This window comes from Microtus ochrogaster, unplaced genomic scaffold, assembly GCF_000317375.1.
Source record: "Microtus ochrogaster isolate Prairie Vole_2 unplaced genomic scaffold, MicOch1.0 UNK32, whole genome shotgun sequence".
In the NCBI taxonomy this organism is placed as follows: domain Eukaryota; kingdom Metazoa; phylum Chordata; class Mammalia; order Rodentia; family Cricetidae; genus Microtus; species Microtus ochrogaster.
This window is the reverse complement of record NW_004949130.1, coordinates 2,679,490-2,697,753: the sequence shown is the minus strand read 5'-3', so window position 1 is coordinate 2,697,753 and position 18,264 is coordinate 2,679,490. Positions and strand designations below refer to the sequence as shown.

Genomic DNA, 18,264 nt, shown 5'->3' with positions numbered 1-18,264 from the left:
TATAAACCCTTCTTATTTTTGGTACAGGGTTTCTTCAGGATTCTGAGAGACCTGTGCAGCTAGGCTAGCTGGCCTAGTAGCCCCAGGACTCTCTTCCTCGGTGCTGGGAGTGTGTGTATACTCCACCAGACCTGTCCTGTTGGTTTTCCATATGAGGTCTAGGGTTAAGTTCAAGTCCTGTACCTCACTAACCGAGCTATCTACCTTCCGAGACTCACAGTTTCATTTTCTTTTCTTTTTTTCCTTTTCTTTTCTTTCTTTCTTTTTTTTTTTATTTGTTTGATTTTTTGAGACAGGGTTTCTCTGTGGCTTTGGAGCCTATCCTGGAACTCACTCTGTAGATCAGGCTGGCCTCGAACTCACAGAGATCCGCCTGCCTCTGCGTGCTGTGATGAAAGGCGTGCGCCACCACCGCCCAGCCCAGCTGCTTTTTCAAAGCGTCGTTTTAAGTTGAGTGTGTTGGGCACACTGGTGCTGTCTTTGACTCTGCTTGGGAAGTCCCTGCTGGCTCGTTGTCACCTGTTTCCTTCTCACCTCGTCTTGCACTGTGTCTCCACTTCTCTTCTGTGGTGACAGCTCTGGTCACGCATGGGAGGACTTGAGCTGAAGGAGAAGTTTGCTTAGCTCAGGTCAGCCTCTGGTTGCTGGCAGCTTTTCTGGAAGCACAGAACGAGTGTGAGCCTTATTTGTGCCTGCAGGAGCCTCTGTCATTGAAGTTCACTCTGGGTTTCCTGATTAGTATTTTCTTTCATGTGTATTAACCAGAAAGTTTTTTTAAATTTGGATTTTGAATGCTATAGAAATCATTATTAAAAATCATTAGACCCTAAGCAATAGAGGAGAAGGTGCCCAAACTGGCCTTGCCCTATAGTTAGACTGATGAATATCTTAAATGTCGCCATAGAACCTTCATCCAGAAGCAGAGACCGCAGCAGAGCACTGGGCTGAGCTCCCAAAGTCTAGATGAAGAGTGGAAGGAATGAGAATATGAGCAAAGAGGTCAAGACCATGATGGGTGCACGCACTAAAACGGTCTATCTGAGCTAATGGGAGCTCACCAACTCCAGCTGGACAGGAAAGGAAACCACCTAGGTCTAAACTAGTCCCTCTGAATGTGGTTGACAGTTGCATGGATGGGGCAGACTGAGGGGCCACTGGTAGTGGCACCAGGATTTATCCCTATTTTGGAAAACCGATTCTCTTTGGATGGATATCTTTGCTCAGCCTAGATATAGTAGGGAGAGCCTTGGGCCTTCCCTTCTCTGAGGAGTGGATGGGGCATGGGGTCGGGGATAAATGGAGGAAAGGGAGGGGGCAGTGGGAACTTGGATTGGTATGTATAATGAAAAAAATATGGTTTTTTTTAAAGATTTATTTATTATATATACAACTTTCTGCCTCCATTTATACCCACATGCCAGAGGAGGACGCCAGATCTCTTTACAGATGGTTTGGAGCCACCATGTGGTTGCTGGGAATTGAACTCAGAACTTCTTGAAGAGCAGACAGTGCTCTTAACCACTGAGCCATCTCTCCAGCCCCCTGGTTTGTTTGTTTTTTTTTTAAATAAAAATAAGAAAAAAATGATTAACGGCAGAGCATAGCAGAACAGGTCCATAATGCAAACACGCAGATTGGCTGAAGCTACATGGTGAGTTTGAAGCCAGCATACACTAACTACGTAGTGAGACTCTGTCTCATAAAACCCCAGTGGGTGTGCTGGGCAGTGGTGGCACACACCCTTAATCCCAGCACTTGGGAAGCAGAGACAGGCGGATCTCTGTGAGTTCAAGGCCAACCCGGTCCAGAGTGAGTTCCAGAACAGGCACCAAAGCTACAGTCTCACAAAGCCAAACCAAACAAAATAAAACTAAAACCCCAGTAGATAAACAAATAAGGGGCCAGAGTGAAGGTTCGGTGGCTAAGAGCACGTGAGGACCGAAATTCAATACTTAGATCCCAGATGTGGTAGATCCCAGATGTGCACCGCCACGGTCGGGCCCATCTTTTGAAACGGTACTCAGCTCCAGCCCCTCCTGAGAACTATGGGATCCGCTTGAGGTCCACACCAGGTAGCTAGAAGTTTCTGGCCTTCCCTGGCCTCGTCAGGTGACGCAGCTTCCCTGCAGAAGTCAGGCGTGGAATGAAATACTCTGCCAGCATACCCAGGATGGGGCTGGAGCTGGATGGCTCGCTCTGGCCCCTGTTGTTTGTGGGATGGGCAAGGGACACAACTCTCCACTGTACAGTGTGCTCCACATGCTTCTTAAACAGTAGAATATTACGGCTGCTCCTAGAAGGTTCCCCATCCTTCCTGTCACTTCTGAGAGAGCAACCTGGCATCAGCAGTATCGTGATTAATTTCTGTCCTGGGAAATTAAGCTTTGCTAACAGGCCCGAGAATTAACCAGCATCAGAGATCAGAACCCTTTACAGGTGCAGCATTAACCTTTCTTGTGTCTGTGACCAGACACCAAACAGAAGCGACCAGGGGAGGAAGGGTTTATTTGGGGTCACAGCCTCAGAGGGTTACGTTCCGTCATGCTGGGGAAGGCATGGTAGTATTCAGTATGGCTGGGGTGCTTGGCAGACACATCTCCACATCATGGAGGAACAGGAAGCAGGGTGCTGGACCAGAACCAGGTGGAAACAGAACCTTCAAAGGTCCACCCTTGGTGACAGACTTCTGGTCACCAGGCTCCACCTCCTAAAGGCTCCACAGACTGCTAGTATTTAAGACATGAACTGTGGGAGACATTTCAGAGTCAAACCATAACCATGAGACTTAAGTTACCAGCTCATCACTAGAAATTGTGTCAGGGCTCAGTGGTTGAGAGCACTGGCTGGTTCACAGAGGACCCAGGTTTCATTCCCAGCACTTACATAGTGGCTCACGGCTGCCTGTAATTCCAGTTCTAGGAGATCCAATGCCCTATTCTGGCCTCTGTGGGCAGTGCATGTGTGCAGCACACAGGCATACTCGCAGGCAGAACACCCAAATGCACAAAATTAAAACGACAGAATAAGTAATGTCTGTAGTTTCAGCATCAGCCACCTTTGACCCTTCTCCCGACGCCACCACGATAAGATGTGCTGGTCTGCGGTAGCAGGGGTGCGGTAGCAGGGGTGCGGCAGCCCGACCGCTCCCTACACAGCCCAGCCACTGCTCAAGCTGGCCTCCTTCCAGGATGTCCCTTCCCGGGAGGGGAGGAGTCTTGTTCCTGCCACCTGGTTGCACCATGGAAATTCCTTCTCCCACACTCCCTCATCTTTCAGATGCCTGGCCCTGTGACACCCACACTGCTCTAATAGCCACCCCTGCGCCTATTATCTGGGCTAATAATGCCCCTGGGGCTTCCTGGGAGTGGCTCAGGCAGGTCCATCTCCTGGGACTCTCATCGATGGGCTGTTTTCTGACTTTGTAGGAGAGAGATAGAATTAAGATCTACCCCCAGGTGAGGCAGTACCAACTCCCCCACCCCATGACTCACATTCATCTGGATAGGTAAAATGAATTTATTCAGGGTTACTTATATAGCAGTGGTCACTACGGACCATACATTTTCTTTTTTTAATTTATTTATTTTTTATTTCATGTGCATTCACGTTTTGCCTGCATGTATGTCTACGTGAAGGTGTCAGATCCCCTGAAACCGGAGTCACAGGCAGTTATGAGCTGCTACGTGGGTGCTGGGAATTGAACTTAGGTCCCCTGGAAGAGCAGCCACTGATCTTAACCACTGAGCCGTCTCTCTGGCCCCCATAGCTACAGTTTCTTAAGTCCACAACCCACCACTTTTTATCAGATTCCTATTTTATAATTACTGTAAGCATAGCAGGATCAGCGCAGACTTCGGTTCAGGTGCCACCCTCCTGTCGAAGCAGCGTAGAGAACTAACTCCAGGCTCAGACAGCGTGCAGTGCAGGCAGCGCGGGATCTGGGGAAAGTCAGGCGGTAATGATCAGAGACACTGCTGGGCTCGGCAAACACTGCCCAGCTGGGTGAAGGGTCTTGCTGCAGTCTGGTGTGTGCAGCTACATGGTGGTTTACTGCACAGCGGCGTCGCTCCCGCTAGGACATGGACGACTGGCTCATGACAGCTGCCTAGAGAAAGTTGTCCAGGTTTCCCGTGTGACCTGGAGGAGGAGTCCAGTTGCCTGTCAGAAAAATTACCAGAAGGCAGGTAGAGGTGAGAGGATCTGGAGTTCCTGGCTGTCTTGGGCTATATAGCAAAACCTTATCTCAAACAAACAAGGGTTGGGGCTATCTGTAGCCCAGTGGGGGGGGGCATTGTGCAGCAGGGGACCCCCTTCCTTGGAATGGGGAGGGGTTGGCCTCCTTTCCACGTCTGTCGGGAAACTGGGGTAGTGTCTGAAACTGGAGGGTCTCCTATGCTGTCCATACCTGTGTGTCACTCTCCCTGGCGTGCTTGGTGATGGGAATCCGTGCAGGGCGTTGATGGCATGCTATCTTAATTCAAGCGGGGTTTCTCAGAACACACAGAGGTTCCTGGTCCAGTGGAGGCCAGAAGGAGGCCTGCAGCAGGATTGCTGATGTCCTCAGTGCAGCTGCAGGGATGTCACAAAGCCTCTGAATCCTGGCATTAAACGCCCCAAGGACTGCTTCTAGGCCTTCCCTTGCTGGAACCCACAGAGTTCAAGGCCATCTTGCGTGTGTTTAGTCTGTGTTGCTCTTTTTATGAAGTTGTGAGGGGCCCTGTGGAGCCCGGGAGTTTGTTTCCCATTTCAAAGTTGGCATCTAAACACCTCCCTTTATTTTATAATTAAAATCTTAGATTGGAGGGATCTGGAGAGATGGCTCAGCAGTTAAGTGCACCTGCAGCCCAGTCTTGAGGTCCAGAGTCTGGATCCCAGCACCCATATCAGCTGCCTCACGAGTGCCTGTAACTACAGTTTCAAGGAATTGGACAACCTCCTCTGGCCTCTGAGTACACCCAAACACATGCTATCTTTTAAATAAGCAAATACGGAAAATTTCAGATTGTAGGCTGGTCTTGACTTTACTGAGGGTGACTTTGCATGGATGAGCCTCCTGCCCGGACTTTATTGAGCCAGGTTTACAGGCGTATACTGCTAGGCTACTTTTTATTCAAAAATGCTGGGAACTCGCAAGGAAGTTCAGAAAAGCTACAGAATAGAATTTAAACACAAAAAAAGGCAGTTTTATTTTTCTGAATATAAACAGTGAAGACATGAACACCATAAATTAAACATGTGGGCCAGAGAGATGACCCATTGCCTAAGAGAAATTGCTGTTCTTGCATGGGCCTGGGTTCAGTTTCTAGTCATAATGGTTTGGAACCCCGGTTCCAGGGGATCCAGTGCCCTCTTGTGGCCTCTGTGGGCACAGCATGCATGTAGTGTATAGCTAGACATTCAGGCAAAACATTTGTACTCATTCAATTAAAAAATATCTTTACATGTTGCAGGGAAGACCACTTGTTGGTTCCCGGCTGCTCAGCCCCAAAATAATCACACAGAAACCATATTATTTAAATCACTGCTTGGCCCATTAGCTCTAGCTTCTTATTTGCTAACTCTTACATCTTAATTTAACCCATCTCCATTCATCTGTGCATCACCACAAGGTCATGGCCTACCAGCAAAGTTTCAGTGCATCTGTCTCCCGGCAGTGGTACCATGGATTCTCTCTGACTCTGCCTCCTTTCTCCCAGCATTCAGTTTAGTCTTCCCTGCCTACCTCTGTTCTACCCTATCGGGTCAAGCCAGTTTCTTTATTCGTTAGCCAATAAAAGCAACACATAGACAGAAGGATTTCCCACGCCATTTACAAATAAGGTTTTTCACGTGGAAGGCAGAGGCAGGTAGATCTCTGTCAGCTCAAGGCCAACCTGATCTACAGAGTGAGTTCCAGGACAGTCAAGGCTACAGAGAGAAACCCTGTCTCAAAAAAAAAAAAAAGTTTTTTAAAAGAACAGGAGCCAGGCGATGGTAGCGCACGCCTTTAATCCCAGCACTCGGGAGGCAGAGGCAGGCGGATCTCTGTGAGTTCGAGACCAGCCTGGTCTACAGAGCTAGTTCCAGGACAGGCTCCAAAGCCGCAGAGAAACCCTGTCTCGAAAAACCAAAAAAAAAAAAAAAAGAACAGGAAAAACTAGGGAAATTTATAGTAAGTAAGTGGGCATTTGTACATAATAATGCATTGTGGTTATACTTATTTTAATTTTATTTGCCAAAAGTTACGTGTATATGTGCATGCCTGTGCAGAGGGCATTGGATCCCCGGGAGCTGGAGTGGCAGGTGGTCATGAGAGGGCTGACATGGGTCCTGGGAACTGACCCCAGGTCTTCTGTAAGAGTGTTAATATGTCCTCTCAACCACTGAACCATTTCTCCAGCCCACTAGCTCTGTTTCTTAAAAGAAGCTTTATTGTTCAGAAATGCATTCCTAAAATATATATAGGGGTGAGTCACTTCTCGGACTTATGTAACTTTCTAGGTTTTCTTGAAATAACCCAGAGTTCAGGGATAGCTAGAGATGACAAATGACTGGCCACCAAATTCCTAGTTTTGTTTTGTTTTTCAAGACAGGGTTTCTCTGTGGCTTTGGAGCCTGTCCTGGAACTAGCTCTTGTAGACCACGCGGGCCTCAAACTCACAAAGATCCGCCCGCCTCTGCCTCCCGAGTGCTGGGATTAAAGGCATGAGCCACCACCGCCCGGCAAATTCCTAGTTTTTGAAGCTGGATGAAGGACATGTGGGGCTCACGCCATTGTTTCTCAAGTCTACTTTTACATACTAGAAATGAAATAAATTGAGCTGGGAGTGGTGGTGCAGCCTTTAGTCCTGGCACTCAGGAGGCAGAGGCAGGGGGATCTCTGTGCATCGAGGCCAGCCTGGTCTACAGAGTGAGTTCCAGGACAGCCAGGGCTACATAACAGAGAGACCCTGTCTCCAAAGAATATTTTAAAGAAATAAGGAAGAAAAGAAAGAGAAGTTAAACAGGTTAGGGCTATTGAGATGACTCAGAGAGCAAAAGCTTTTGCTGCCACTCCAGCCCTAAGCAGGGCCATTTTCCCGCTGATGCCACATCCCTCGGCAGGTCCCCAGCGTGCCAACACTCTGTCTAGTGCTGATCCCTCTTCATTCTCCAGGTCTTGGTGCCCTGCAGAGGAAGCCTGCCGAGCAGCATTCCGTCATCTTGTCAGTTCGAGTCCTACATTTTGGTGCCCACCGAAGGACACTTTCAGACCTTAGATGGAAAGGTACCCCCTTCTAGGATGGCTCAGGGTTGATGTGGGCTGGGGCAGACAGAGGCAAGATAATCCCGTGTCTCGGCCTTTCACGTTGTTGGCACGGAATGTTGATTTTTATATGTACGTAGCAGCCTTGAAAAGCTACCTGACAGGAGGCCATGGTGATAGTTAATAGTGACTAGGACCTAGACTGTGCCATGGGACGTGATTGGGGCTGGAGTTCTTCCCTCTCTCTCTCAGTCAAGGGGAGTCATCTACCGATATGTTAGAGGTCCTGGCCACACCCTTCTCGGGTCTGTGACCTACAGGGTCATTTCTTTTGTTGTGGCTGGTTGTTTTTCTTTTTCTTTTTTTTTCTTTCTTCCCCCCCCCCCAAGTGAGACAGGATCTTACTTTGTAGCCCTGGCTGGCTTGGAACTCGCTCTGTAGCTCAAGATACAAACCTGCCTCTGCCTCCCAAGTGCTGGGATTAAAGGTATGCACCACCACGCCTCGCCCAAACTTATTTTTTGAGGGTTTTGGTGTATTTACTAGGCTGGTTTGGAACTTCTGATCCTTCTGCCTCAGCCTCCTAAGTGTTGAGATTACAGGCATGAGCCACCCTCTCCAGCTGTGTCTATGGTTTTTTGTTTGTTTTGTAATAGAATCAGGTAAACTCTACGAGCTGGACATTTCATTTGCTCTCAGCCGGTCACTTTCCCCCCAACTAGTGCATGGTCCGCCGGTCCAGGCCACCATAATTACTCTTCTTACTGGGTTTTATCTACACTTTGACGCCAGGGCATGAGCATCCAGGGCTTGTGGGTACTATGGTAGATCCGGAAGGGTGAGGGTTATCTGTAAGTCTGCTCAGATGGCTGGCATCCCTGTGGCTCATGACATCTGATGCAAAGTACCACAAATTACTTACCACGCCTGTTTCTTGCTTCCTGGTCACGTGTCCAGCTGACACACACCGAGGTGGAGTCACAGGCTCTACATGGGTACCTTTTGGGAGGAAACTGCACAGGGTGTCCGTGGCTACCACCCCCAGGCTGGTCCTGTGACGTTTTCTTGATTCCAGGGTGTCCTCATTGAAGGAAACAGGATTAAGTTAGGAGCTGGTTTTCCTTGTCTTCTCTCTGTGCCCATCCTCTTTGAAGAGACTTTTTACAACGAAAAGGAAGAGAGCTTCAGCCTTCTCTGCATCGCTCATCCCTTGGAGAAGAGAGAGACTTCAGGTACCAAGAGAGAGTCCCCCCTTTCTCCTGACAAGGAAAAGTCTGCGCAGACACTGCTTTTCCCTTCACACAGCTGTTAAAAGCTTGAATGTCACACACACACACACACACAAAAATATCAAAGAGCCCACTAGAGATGTGCATAACTTTATAAAATCCCCTCTGGGGCTTGGACTAAGGCTTCCCTTGGCTGAGGCTGCCGTGCCGGATATGAGAGGATTTCAGGTGGTACCGTTCACAGAGGCCTCACCGCTTCTGTGTTCAGCCTGTGACAAGGTTGTCCCAGGAGCGGTGCAGAGCCAGAGCCCTGCCTTTGTGTCTGGGCCTCAGCCTGAGGTAAGCCACCTGCACCATTGTCTCACTGAGAGCTCATTGAGTTTCAACAGGTTGCTGCCCCGGGAAACAGCAGAATCCCTTTGCCAAATGCACCGAGAAGCTCTAATTGCCAGGAATTGGCTTCTCCTCAGCCCCATGGGTTGTACCTAGGGTCACAGATTAATCTGATTTTGTTCCCTGAAAAGACCTTGTATGACTTTCTGGACTCCGTGATCTCCTTCACCTTCTTCCCTGGTCCCTGGCCATCCTTTCATGGAACCTGGGGCTCTAGACCCACCTGGAACAAGGAAAAGGATGTGACACCCTCCCTCTCCCCCTGCACCCCACACAACCCTCCCATCAGTCAGGAACCGGTGAAAACTGTAGCCAGCCTGCCCCTCCATCTCTTTTGCAGAGGAACCCTCCGCACCTTCGGATTCTTTTTCCCTGAAGACCATTGAAGATGTGAGGGAATTCCTGGGAAGACACTCGGAGAGATTTGACAAGAACATCGCGTCTTTCCACCGGGCCTTCCGAGACTGTGAAAGGAAGAGCCTCCGCCACCACATCGTTAGTAGCTGTGTCTTGTTCTGCCTGGCTGGCGGCTCTCACTCCAGAGCTTTGGGTCTCCTCTCAGCTCTGGAATCCCTCTGGGGACCAGTCCATGGCTGGGGGTAGCCCAAGTCCCTTTAGGAAGTGAACAATCTTGATGAGTGTCATAAAGAAACAACCCCCCCCACACACACACTGTTACTGGCTATGTTAGCGCCAAGGGGAACTTTTTTCCTCATACACTCCTTAAAAAAAAGAAGTAGAGGGGCTGGAGAGATGGCTCAGTGGTTAAGAGGATTGCCTGCTCTTCCAAAGGTCCTGAGTTCAATTCCCGGCAACCACATGGTGGCTCACAACCATCTGTAATAAGGTCTGGTGCCCATTTCTGGCCTGTAGACATACACACAGACAGAACACTGTATACATAATAAATAAATAAATAAATAAATAAATAAATAAATAAATAAAGTTGAGAGCCAGGAAGAGTCTTCAGTGGGTAGAAAAGGCAAGACGGACAGCCTGGGTTCAGGTCTCCAGAACCTATATCAAAGGTGGACACCCATGGCATGTGTCTGTAATCGCAGTATGCTTAAGAGAGGAGCTGGGAGTGGAGGCTGGAGGATCCTCCAAAAGCGTAAGCCAGCTAGCATGAAGTCCAGGGCACAATAGCAAACAGCAAGAGATTCCCTGCTGTTAGGAAGGCGGAAGGTGAGGACTGACACCTAAGGTTGTCCTCTGACCTCTGTCCTCTGACCTCTGCACTCACAGGTGCTGTGCCACACACACGTACATAAGTAAATCTGCAAATATGCTAACGAGTTAGGGCTGACGATATGGTTCAGCTGCTAAGGGCGCTTGCCGCAAAGCCTGACTGTGTGTTGCAGTCCCTGGCCCCACGTGGGGGGAGAGAGCGACTCCTAAAAGCTGTCCTCCGAACCACCCCCAACACGGATATCATCTATGCCTCCCCACTAGAGACACATCCCAGATCTATAAATGTAATATTTAAAAAGATGAGCTGGTAAAGCTCTCCTGTGCCCTCAGTCCCGTCGTCCTCGGATGCGCTAACCACTCAGGCTTTGGTGGTAAGAGGGTTCTTCCCTCTCTGTTCTGTGTGTTGCAGGACTCCGTCAATGCTCTCTACACCAAATGCCTCCAGCAGCTTCTCAGAGACTCTCACCTGGTAAGCAGGTAACCACACCAAACAACAGCAGTCTGCATGCTTGCGCACCCAAACGCTCACCCAGCATTTCTCTTGAATTCCAGAAGGTTCTTGCGAAGCAGGAGGCCCAGATGAACCTGATGAAGCAGGCAGTAGAGGTAGGAGAGGGTGGAGAGCGGAGGGCAGTGGCTGGGAGGCTCGCTGGCACCTGATACACACCCCAAGCCTGGCTCTGTCGACCCCACAGATCTACGTCCATCACGATCTTTACGACCTTATCTTTAAATACGTGGGGACCATGGAGGCGAGCGAGGTAAGTTTGCCATCTTTGTTCTCCAGGACAAGCACCTTATCTGAGAAATCTGAAGCACCTGTGGGGGCTGGAGAGATGGCTCAGCGGTTAAGAGCACAGACTGCTTTTGGCAGAGGGTGTGAGTTTAGTTCCTAGCTCCCATGAGGGGTGGCTCACAACCTCCTGTAACTGCAGCTGTAGGAGATCTAGCACATTCTTCTGGCTAGTGTGGATGGATACCCGTGGTCACGTGCTCAGACACAGGACACACACATACAATGAAAAATAAATCGTAATGCTTTTAACCCTAGCACTCAGGAGGCAGAAGCAGGTAGATTTCTGTGAGTTTGAGGCCAACCTGATGTACCTGTTGAGTTCTGGGACAGCCAGGACTATGTACAGAGACATTGTCTCAATATTTTTTGTTTGTTTTGAGACAGGGTTTTTCTGTGTAACAGCCCTAGCTGTCTTGAAACTTGAGGTGTAATCTAGGCTGTCCTATAACTCACAGAGATCCGCCTGCTTCTGCCTCCCAAGTGCTGGGATTAAAGGTACACACCACCACCGCCCAGCTACAAAAGTCTTAATTTGCAGCTTTGTTCAAATCTGTTGCTAGGATGCCGCCTTTAACAAAATCACGAGAAGCCTTCAAGATCTTCAGCAGAAAGACATCGGGGTGAAACCTGAGTTCAGGTAAGAACTCTCACAGCTTCACAAGTTCAGTGTGCTTGGCGGCTAGGGGCATCTTCTCCCCTCAGTGGCTTCGGCAGGGCTTCTTCGCAGCAATCATGGCCACTACGGAGCTGTGCAATTGCTCCCGACTGATGAAGGCGGAGCTGTGCAATTGCTCCCGACTGATGAAGGCGGAGCTGTGCAATTGCTCCCGACTGATGAAGGCGGCTGACATTGACCTGGGACGGTCTTGTGGCCATCCTCTCCTGTGTTTGTGGGCCAGTGTGCCAGCTGGGTGGGAACTGAGGGAGGGGCCATGTGACTCACTCAGCCCCCCCCACCGCCCCATGAAGGCTGTCTGCCCTCACCTGCCAGTCTGAGAGAACCTAGCCATGGGGTGCTCGCTATCCACTGAAGTTCCAATAGGGTAAAAATGTCTGAAGTATTGATGTGCAAGCCTCTTCTCACCCTTGCAATATTTCCATCTTTGGCTTTTATTAAATTTTTAAAAGTTATTATTTTTGTTGCCTTTTAAAACTCTTTTCCTTCACTTTAATTATATTTTATTTTAGTGTGTATGAGTGTTTGGCCTGCATGTATGAGCACACATGCATGCAGTACCCTTGGAGGCCAGGAGAGGGCATCGGAGTTCCTGAGATTAGAGTTAGAGCCAGCAATGAACTGCCGTGTGGGTGCTGGGAATCAAATCTGGGTCCTCTGCAAGAGCAGTCAGTGCTATTAAGCTCTGAGCCATCTCTCCAGTCCCATGCTATTTTAAATTTTTGGTGTTTTTTTTTTTTTGTTTTTGAGACAGGGCTTCTCTGTGTAGCCCTGGCTGTCCTGGAACTCACTTTGTAGAACAGGCTGACATTGAACTCACTGAGATCCGCCAGCTTCTGCCTCCCAAGTGCTGGGATTAAAGACATGTGCCGCTGCCACCTGACTATTTTAAAAATTTATTATTTGAATTATGTGTATATATGTCTTTCTGTAGGTATGTGCATATGAGTGCAGGTGCCTCAGAGGCCAGAGGAGTTGGATCTGCCTCAAGCTGGAATCACAGGTGGCTGTGAGCCTATTGTGGGTGCTGAACTCAACTGCAAGAATTAAATGCTTTTAACCACTGAGCCATCTCTCCAGGCTGTACTTTCTCTCTCTCTTTCTCTCTGTCTCTCTCTGTCTCTCTCTCTCTCTCTCTCTTTGGTTGTGAGCCGATCCTTTAATAACTGAGCCATCTCTCCAGCCCAACCTATACTTCTTGAGACAGCAGCTCCTTGTGCAATCCAGGCTAGCTTTGTAATCCTCCTGCTTCAGTCTCCCGAGGGCCAGGATCACAGGCCTGCACCTTTAGGACAGGCTTTTGGATTTTTTTCCTTTTTCAAATTTCTGGCAAAGTTCTGTCATCTTCAAGCCCAAGTGAATGCCACCGACCTGGGTCAAAGTTCTTCTCGGTCTGTTCTTGTTGGTCATTCCTCTGTAAGAAATGTCTAAGCAGGCATACGACCAGGACAAGAGCAGTAGGGCCCTCCGCCATAACCTGCAGTTCCCATTTCCCAAATCACAGCTTCAACATCCCTCGTGCGAAGAGAGAGCTGGGGCAGCTGAACAAGTGTACATCCCCACAGCAGAAGCTGCTGTGCCTGCGGAAGGTGGTCCAGCTCATGACACAGTCTCCCAGCCAGAGAGGTAGGTGCTGGGAAGGGGCCGGGCAGGGCAAAGCAGCGCATACACAGATATGAAGGTCCTTAGAGGAGGAGCATTGCGAAGGGACCAGAGTTGTGTTGGGGAGTGTCCTGGGAAGCCAGTTAGGCAGGATTAGCATAGCAAATTACCAGAGAGAGAGAGAGAGAGAGAGAGAGAGAGAGAGAGAGAGGCAGCTGCTTCAATTGGGCCAGCTTCACCAGGTGTTTGGAGGTTCAGCTGTCTGGGTTTTTTTTTTTTTTTTTTTTTGTATCAAATACCTCATTTTGTATTAAAAATAAAAATAAAAAATTCAAGGGTAAAAAATAAAGTAGGGGTTGGAGGTTGTCACTCAGTAGTTGAGCTCTTGCTGGCTGAGCCCCTCTCCCAGGTTCCAACACAGCACTGACTACAGAGAAAGGTTAAGACAAAGGAAGCAAAGAAAAACATAGTGTACAGTTGAAGAACAACTCCCAAAGAATCTTGGGGGATAATCAAGCAAGTGTACAGTGCGCTCCCAACAGCGGCAGAGAAGAGGGTGGAGTGGGTGCAGCCCACATCTACGGTGGTAGGTTCACAGACTGTCTCCAACAGTAGAGTCTCAGAAAGGACACTGAGTGGCAGAGGTGGCTCGGGTATTCGTGGTCTCTTCTTTTTGCGCCATTTGACTTATATTTCCTTACGCAGTTAGGTTTTGTTGTTGATGTTTTAAGATGGGGTCACATTAACCCAGGCTAGCTCCAGCTCACCCATTGCTGGGGTTGTAAGTGTGTGCTATCTCACCCAGCCTTTTCTTTTTAATTAATTAATTAAGGTTTGTTTTTTTTTTTGTTTTTTTTTTTTTTTTTTTTTTTGAGACAGGGTTTCTCTGTGTAGCCCTGGCTGTCCTTGAACACTCTGTGTAGACCAGGCTGGCCTTGAGTTTAGAGATCTGCCTGTTTCTGCCTCCTGAGTGTTGGGATTAGAGGTGTGCACCACCACCACCCCAGCTTTCTTTTTATTTTTTAAGACTCTGTAGTCCTGGCTGGCCTGGAACTCACTGTTTAGCCCAGACTGACCTTGAACTCAGGTGTTCTTGCCTTCAACTCCCCAAAACTGGAGTGACAGGCATATGCCAACTGTACGCTCTTTTATCCCCTTCTTCTGATCTGTTCAGGACACCGTCAAGGAAGCAGCTGTGTTTTCTGCCTGGCGTTTGATTTTCCTAGGGTGTGGTTTTGCGGCTTGGTTGGTGGAGGAGACTCTGTGTCTGTCCTTCCATCTGTGTCTCACGGTGTCTGTGACCCTCTTTTCCCTTGTAGTGAATTTGGAGACCATGTGTGCTGATGACCTTCTCTCTGTCCTGTTGTATCTGCTTGTGAAAACAGAGATCCCTAACTGGTAACGTTTTGTTGTCATTGTTAATATACTGTTTCCTTATTTAGGCTTTTGAGACAGGGTCTCTCCTGTAGCCCAGGCTAGCCTCCAACTCTTGGTCTTCCTGCCTCAGCCTCTGGGTTCTGGAATTGTAGGAGTGACCCATTCTGCCCAGCATAAAATACTTTAAAATCTGGCTGCTCTGCATGTCCTGTATTTGAGGGGGGACTCCAAGAAAGGTGCCTTGAATTGATGTCTCTCTTAAGAGCAGGTGCTCTCTCTACACCCTTCAGAGGTGGCTCCCTTTCAGTGGATACATGGGGAAACTGAGGCCTGGTTTGACCTTTTGAAGTATGTGGCTAGACCATTGCTGAGTAGAAAGCAAATAATAGCTCTTTCTCCCACAGGTAACCATAATTCACTTTACAACCGTGAGCTTTCTAGCTAGGTGTGGCAGTATATCCCTTTAATCCCAGCACTCAAGAGGCAGAGGCAGGTGGATCTCTGAGAGTTTAAGGCCAGCCTGGTCTATATAGCAAATCCCAGGACAGGCAGTGTTACACAATGAAAACTTCTTGGCAAAACCCCCAACCCAAAACCCCAATAATAAGCTGCCTTAGTCCCTGTTCTGTAGCTGTGAAGAGATATCATGGCCAAGGCAACTTATAAAAGGAAACATTTAACTGGGGGCTGGCTTACAGTTTCAGAGGGTCAGTCCATGATCATCATGGCGGGCAGAAACAGTGACACGCCCCGGCAGGCAAGGTGCTGAAGCTGTAGCTGAGAGCTCACATGATCTGTAAGCTTCAGGCAGAGAGAGGAGGTGGAGGCAGCGGCAGCAATAAGAGTTGAAATCGCCTTGGCTTCTTGGACTTTTGAAACCTCCAAGCCCACCCCCAGTGACACTCCTCCAAAGAGGCCCACCTGATCCAACAAGGCCACGCCTCCTAGTCCTTCCCAAACAGTTCCATCAACTAGAGAGCAGGCATTCAACCGTGTGAGCCTGTGGGGGCCGTTCTCATCCAAACCACCACATCAGCTTTCTGATAGCCAGCCTTTCCCAGGGAAGTCACAAGTAGTTCCTCTTGCCCTAATTGTACACATATCTACAGTGGGGTGAAGGGGCTAGCAGACATTATACCATCACCCCTACCCTAGTGGAGAGACTTGACGGAGATCTTTAATTATCCATCCGAGTCAATAGCATTTTTTGTTTTAAAGTGTTAATTATACAACGATAACCCGCTTTTTCTTCTTTTGGTCAGGATGGCAAATTTGAGTTACATCAAAAACTTCAGATTTAGCAGCTCGGCCAAAGATGAGCTGGGATACTGCCTGACCTCGGTCGAGGCTGCCATTGAATACATCCGGCAAGGAAGTCTCTCTACAAAGCCACCTGTAAGTCCTCCCTGCCAACCCACCCTTCCTCGGGGATAACGGGGAACCTTTGGTGGAGCACTACAGAGAGTTGGGGTTGAGGGGAGGGATGGGGGTTCTGTCACAGTCTGCCAAGACTAACAGTTCCGAGGCTTGAGAACCACTCAAGGAACCAGTTGTTGAGCCCCTAATTGGTTGCAGAAGCTGCTGTGTGAACAGTGGGATTTACACCATCAATATCCTGCTTCATTAACCCTGTCACCTAAAGGAGCCATGTGTGGGAAAGGAAACCAGATATGGTCAATCTGGATGTCGTGGGGGTGAGAGGCAAGAAATGATCATTGTTGTGTGCAGTCTGAGGGCTCATGGCCTTGTTATTGCTGCCTTGGTTGGTTGATGCGCTTCGGCCAGAGAGAGTGGTGCTGTTCCTATGTGAGTTATGAGAGTCTGAAGCCAAGATTTCACTGCTGGCCCTGTTTTACTACGTGGTGACGGATAAATGCTAAAACTCAGTAGGACTCAAAAAAAATCTCCACGCTGAAGTCAAAAAATAAAGAGTGAGCAGGTGTGGTGGTCCATGACTATAATCCCAGTACCTAGGAAGCTGAGGCAGGAGGATGGCTGTGAGTTTGAGGCTGACCTAGTCACATGATGAGTTCCATGTCAGCATGGGCGACACTGTGAGACACAATATCAGAAGGCATAGGAAAAGGAAAGATAAAGAAAATAAGCAGAGAGGACAGTGAGTTTGAGTTCAGCCTGGGCTACTTATGGTAAAACCTGTACCAAAAAACAAAACAAAACAAAAAAAACACACACTGTCCCCCAGGTATTGAGCAAGTCAGGCCTGACAGATGCTGCATCTTTACCTTGCTTGGCCTGTCGACCCAGTCAGTACTGGGTGTCCTTGTCTTTGTGGCTCCACATGGGACTCTGTCTGAAGTACAGACTCGGCTTTTACTGCAGCCCGGGTTTTAGGTCACGGAGTCTGGGTAGGAATGTGTGGAGCCAGCAGTGATTTCACGATGCCACGTCCCTGGGGAGAGAGCCCGTGTGCATCTCCACGTGGCAGGCAAGGCTTCTGCACGTCCATCGGTTGAACTGGTTTCACCGTCAGCTCCGCGTCACGAGAGTTTTCTCTCCAGAGGGTCGTGAAACTCGAGCTGGCCACAGTCACCCTTAGGATGTCCTCTGGTGGAGATGCCAGCTTTCCAGAAACAAGGACTGCAGTGACGTCATCAGGATCCAGGCAGAGAGCTTGGAATGAATGGACCACTTCCCTACTTCATTTCTAAAGTTTTTTACGTGTGTCTGTGTCTGTGTATGCTCAGTGTGTGCAGGTTTCTGAAGAGGCAGAAGAAGGTGCTGGATCCCCTGGAACTGGAGTTACAGGCGGTTCGGAGCTCCTTGATGTGGGTGCTGGGAGCCAAACTCAGGTCCTGGAAAGGCAGCAAGTGCTCTTAACCACCGGGCTGTCACTCCAGCCCTAGATATTTGAAATATTTTATTTCCCTGCCTCTTTTTAAATCGCTCCTGGTCAGCTTCGCTTTCTTGTTACTGTTTTGCTTTTGGAAAGGTGATGCCAGGGGTGAAACTTTGGTCCTTAGGCATGCTAGGCTCTTTGGAGCTGCATCCCGAACCCTTGTTTTTGGAGGGCAGATCTCTCGGCTGACCTTCCATGCCCAGTCCTCCTGCTTAGATGACAGGATGCACCACCATGGCCGGCTCTGAGCTCCTAATAACAGTGTCTGCTCATTTCCCGTGAGCCTCTGGGGTGCACAGCTTCTCTGAGTGCTTGCTCTTCCCTCTAGGTTTAGTTCTCGGGGCACCACCTTTCAGCACTGCCCCTCAGGAAGCACCCTAGACTTGAGCAGAGAGCCTTTGATGTCTCTCTGGCCCTAAACTACTCGGCTGTCAGTCACCGTACAAAGCAGATTGCTGGAGCTTTATATAGGATGAGGCAGCTGGGGACAGAAACGGTTCCTTCTGAGGTGCTGGCAGGATTTGTATGTCACTTTAGTTAGTCTGCACTGGAGGTGGGCAGACAGACAGGAGGGGTAATGCTTGGGAGGGGACCTTGGAAATGATTCTTCCCCTGAGGCACTGTTGGCTTTATCTATAGCCTAGTCAGATCTTAGAGAGAGGTGAAGAAAGAACTTTGTTCTTCCATGTTGCCAGGGGCCTGACAGTTTCCAGCATCACCTGTGGAGGGGGATTTCCCTCACCTCCAACCAAGACTCTTGGTGGAGGAGTTCATTTGTCATTGTGCCATTTGGTTCCAGGGGCCCAAGTGAGCATGGAAGCATTGTGGTAGGAGTGATTTTGTAAAAACAGGCTCAAGACTGGGGGCGTGGCTCAGTGGTAGAGCCCCTGCCTAGAATCCCCCAGTGAGGGGCTGGGG

General features: G+C 49.1%; 1 protein-coding gene across 3 annotated transcripts in view; it reads left to right on the top strand.

The window, feature by feature from the left end:
• Positions 1 to 18,264, top strand: part of Ankrd27 (ankyrin repeat domain 27) — a 53,355-nt gene that overhangs the window by 8,233 nt on the left and 26,858 nt on the right. For all 3 annotated transcript variants that reach the window (XM_005368413.2, XM_026789917.1, XM_026789918.1), the window contains exons 3-12: positions 7,136 to 7,246; positions 8,301 to 8,457; positions 9,188 to 9,342; positions 10,448 to 10,507; positions 10,591 to 10,644; positions 10,734 to 10,799; positions 11,395 to 11,471; positions 13,015 to 13,136; positions 14,432 to 14,510; positions 15,752 to 15,884. In XM_005368413.2, coding sequence (XP_005368470.1) covers positions 7,136 to 7,246; positions 8,301 to 8,457; positions 9,188 to 9,342; positions 10,448 to 10,507; positions 10,591 to 10,644; positions 10,734 to 10,799; positions 11,395 to 11,471; positions 13,015 to 13,136; positions 14,432 to 14,510; positions 15,752 to 15,884 — 1,014 coding nt within the window. The remainder of the gene's footprint in view (positions 1 to 7,135; positions 7,247 to 8,300; positions 8,458 to 9,187; positions 9,343 to 10,447; positions 10,508 to 10,590; positions 10,645 to 10,733; positions 10,800 to 11,394; positions 11,472 to 13,014; positions 13,137 to 14,431; positions 14,511 to 15,751; positions 15,885 to 18,264) is intronic.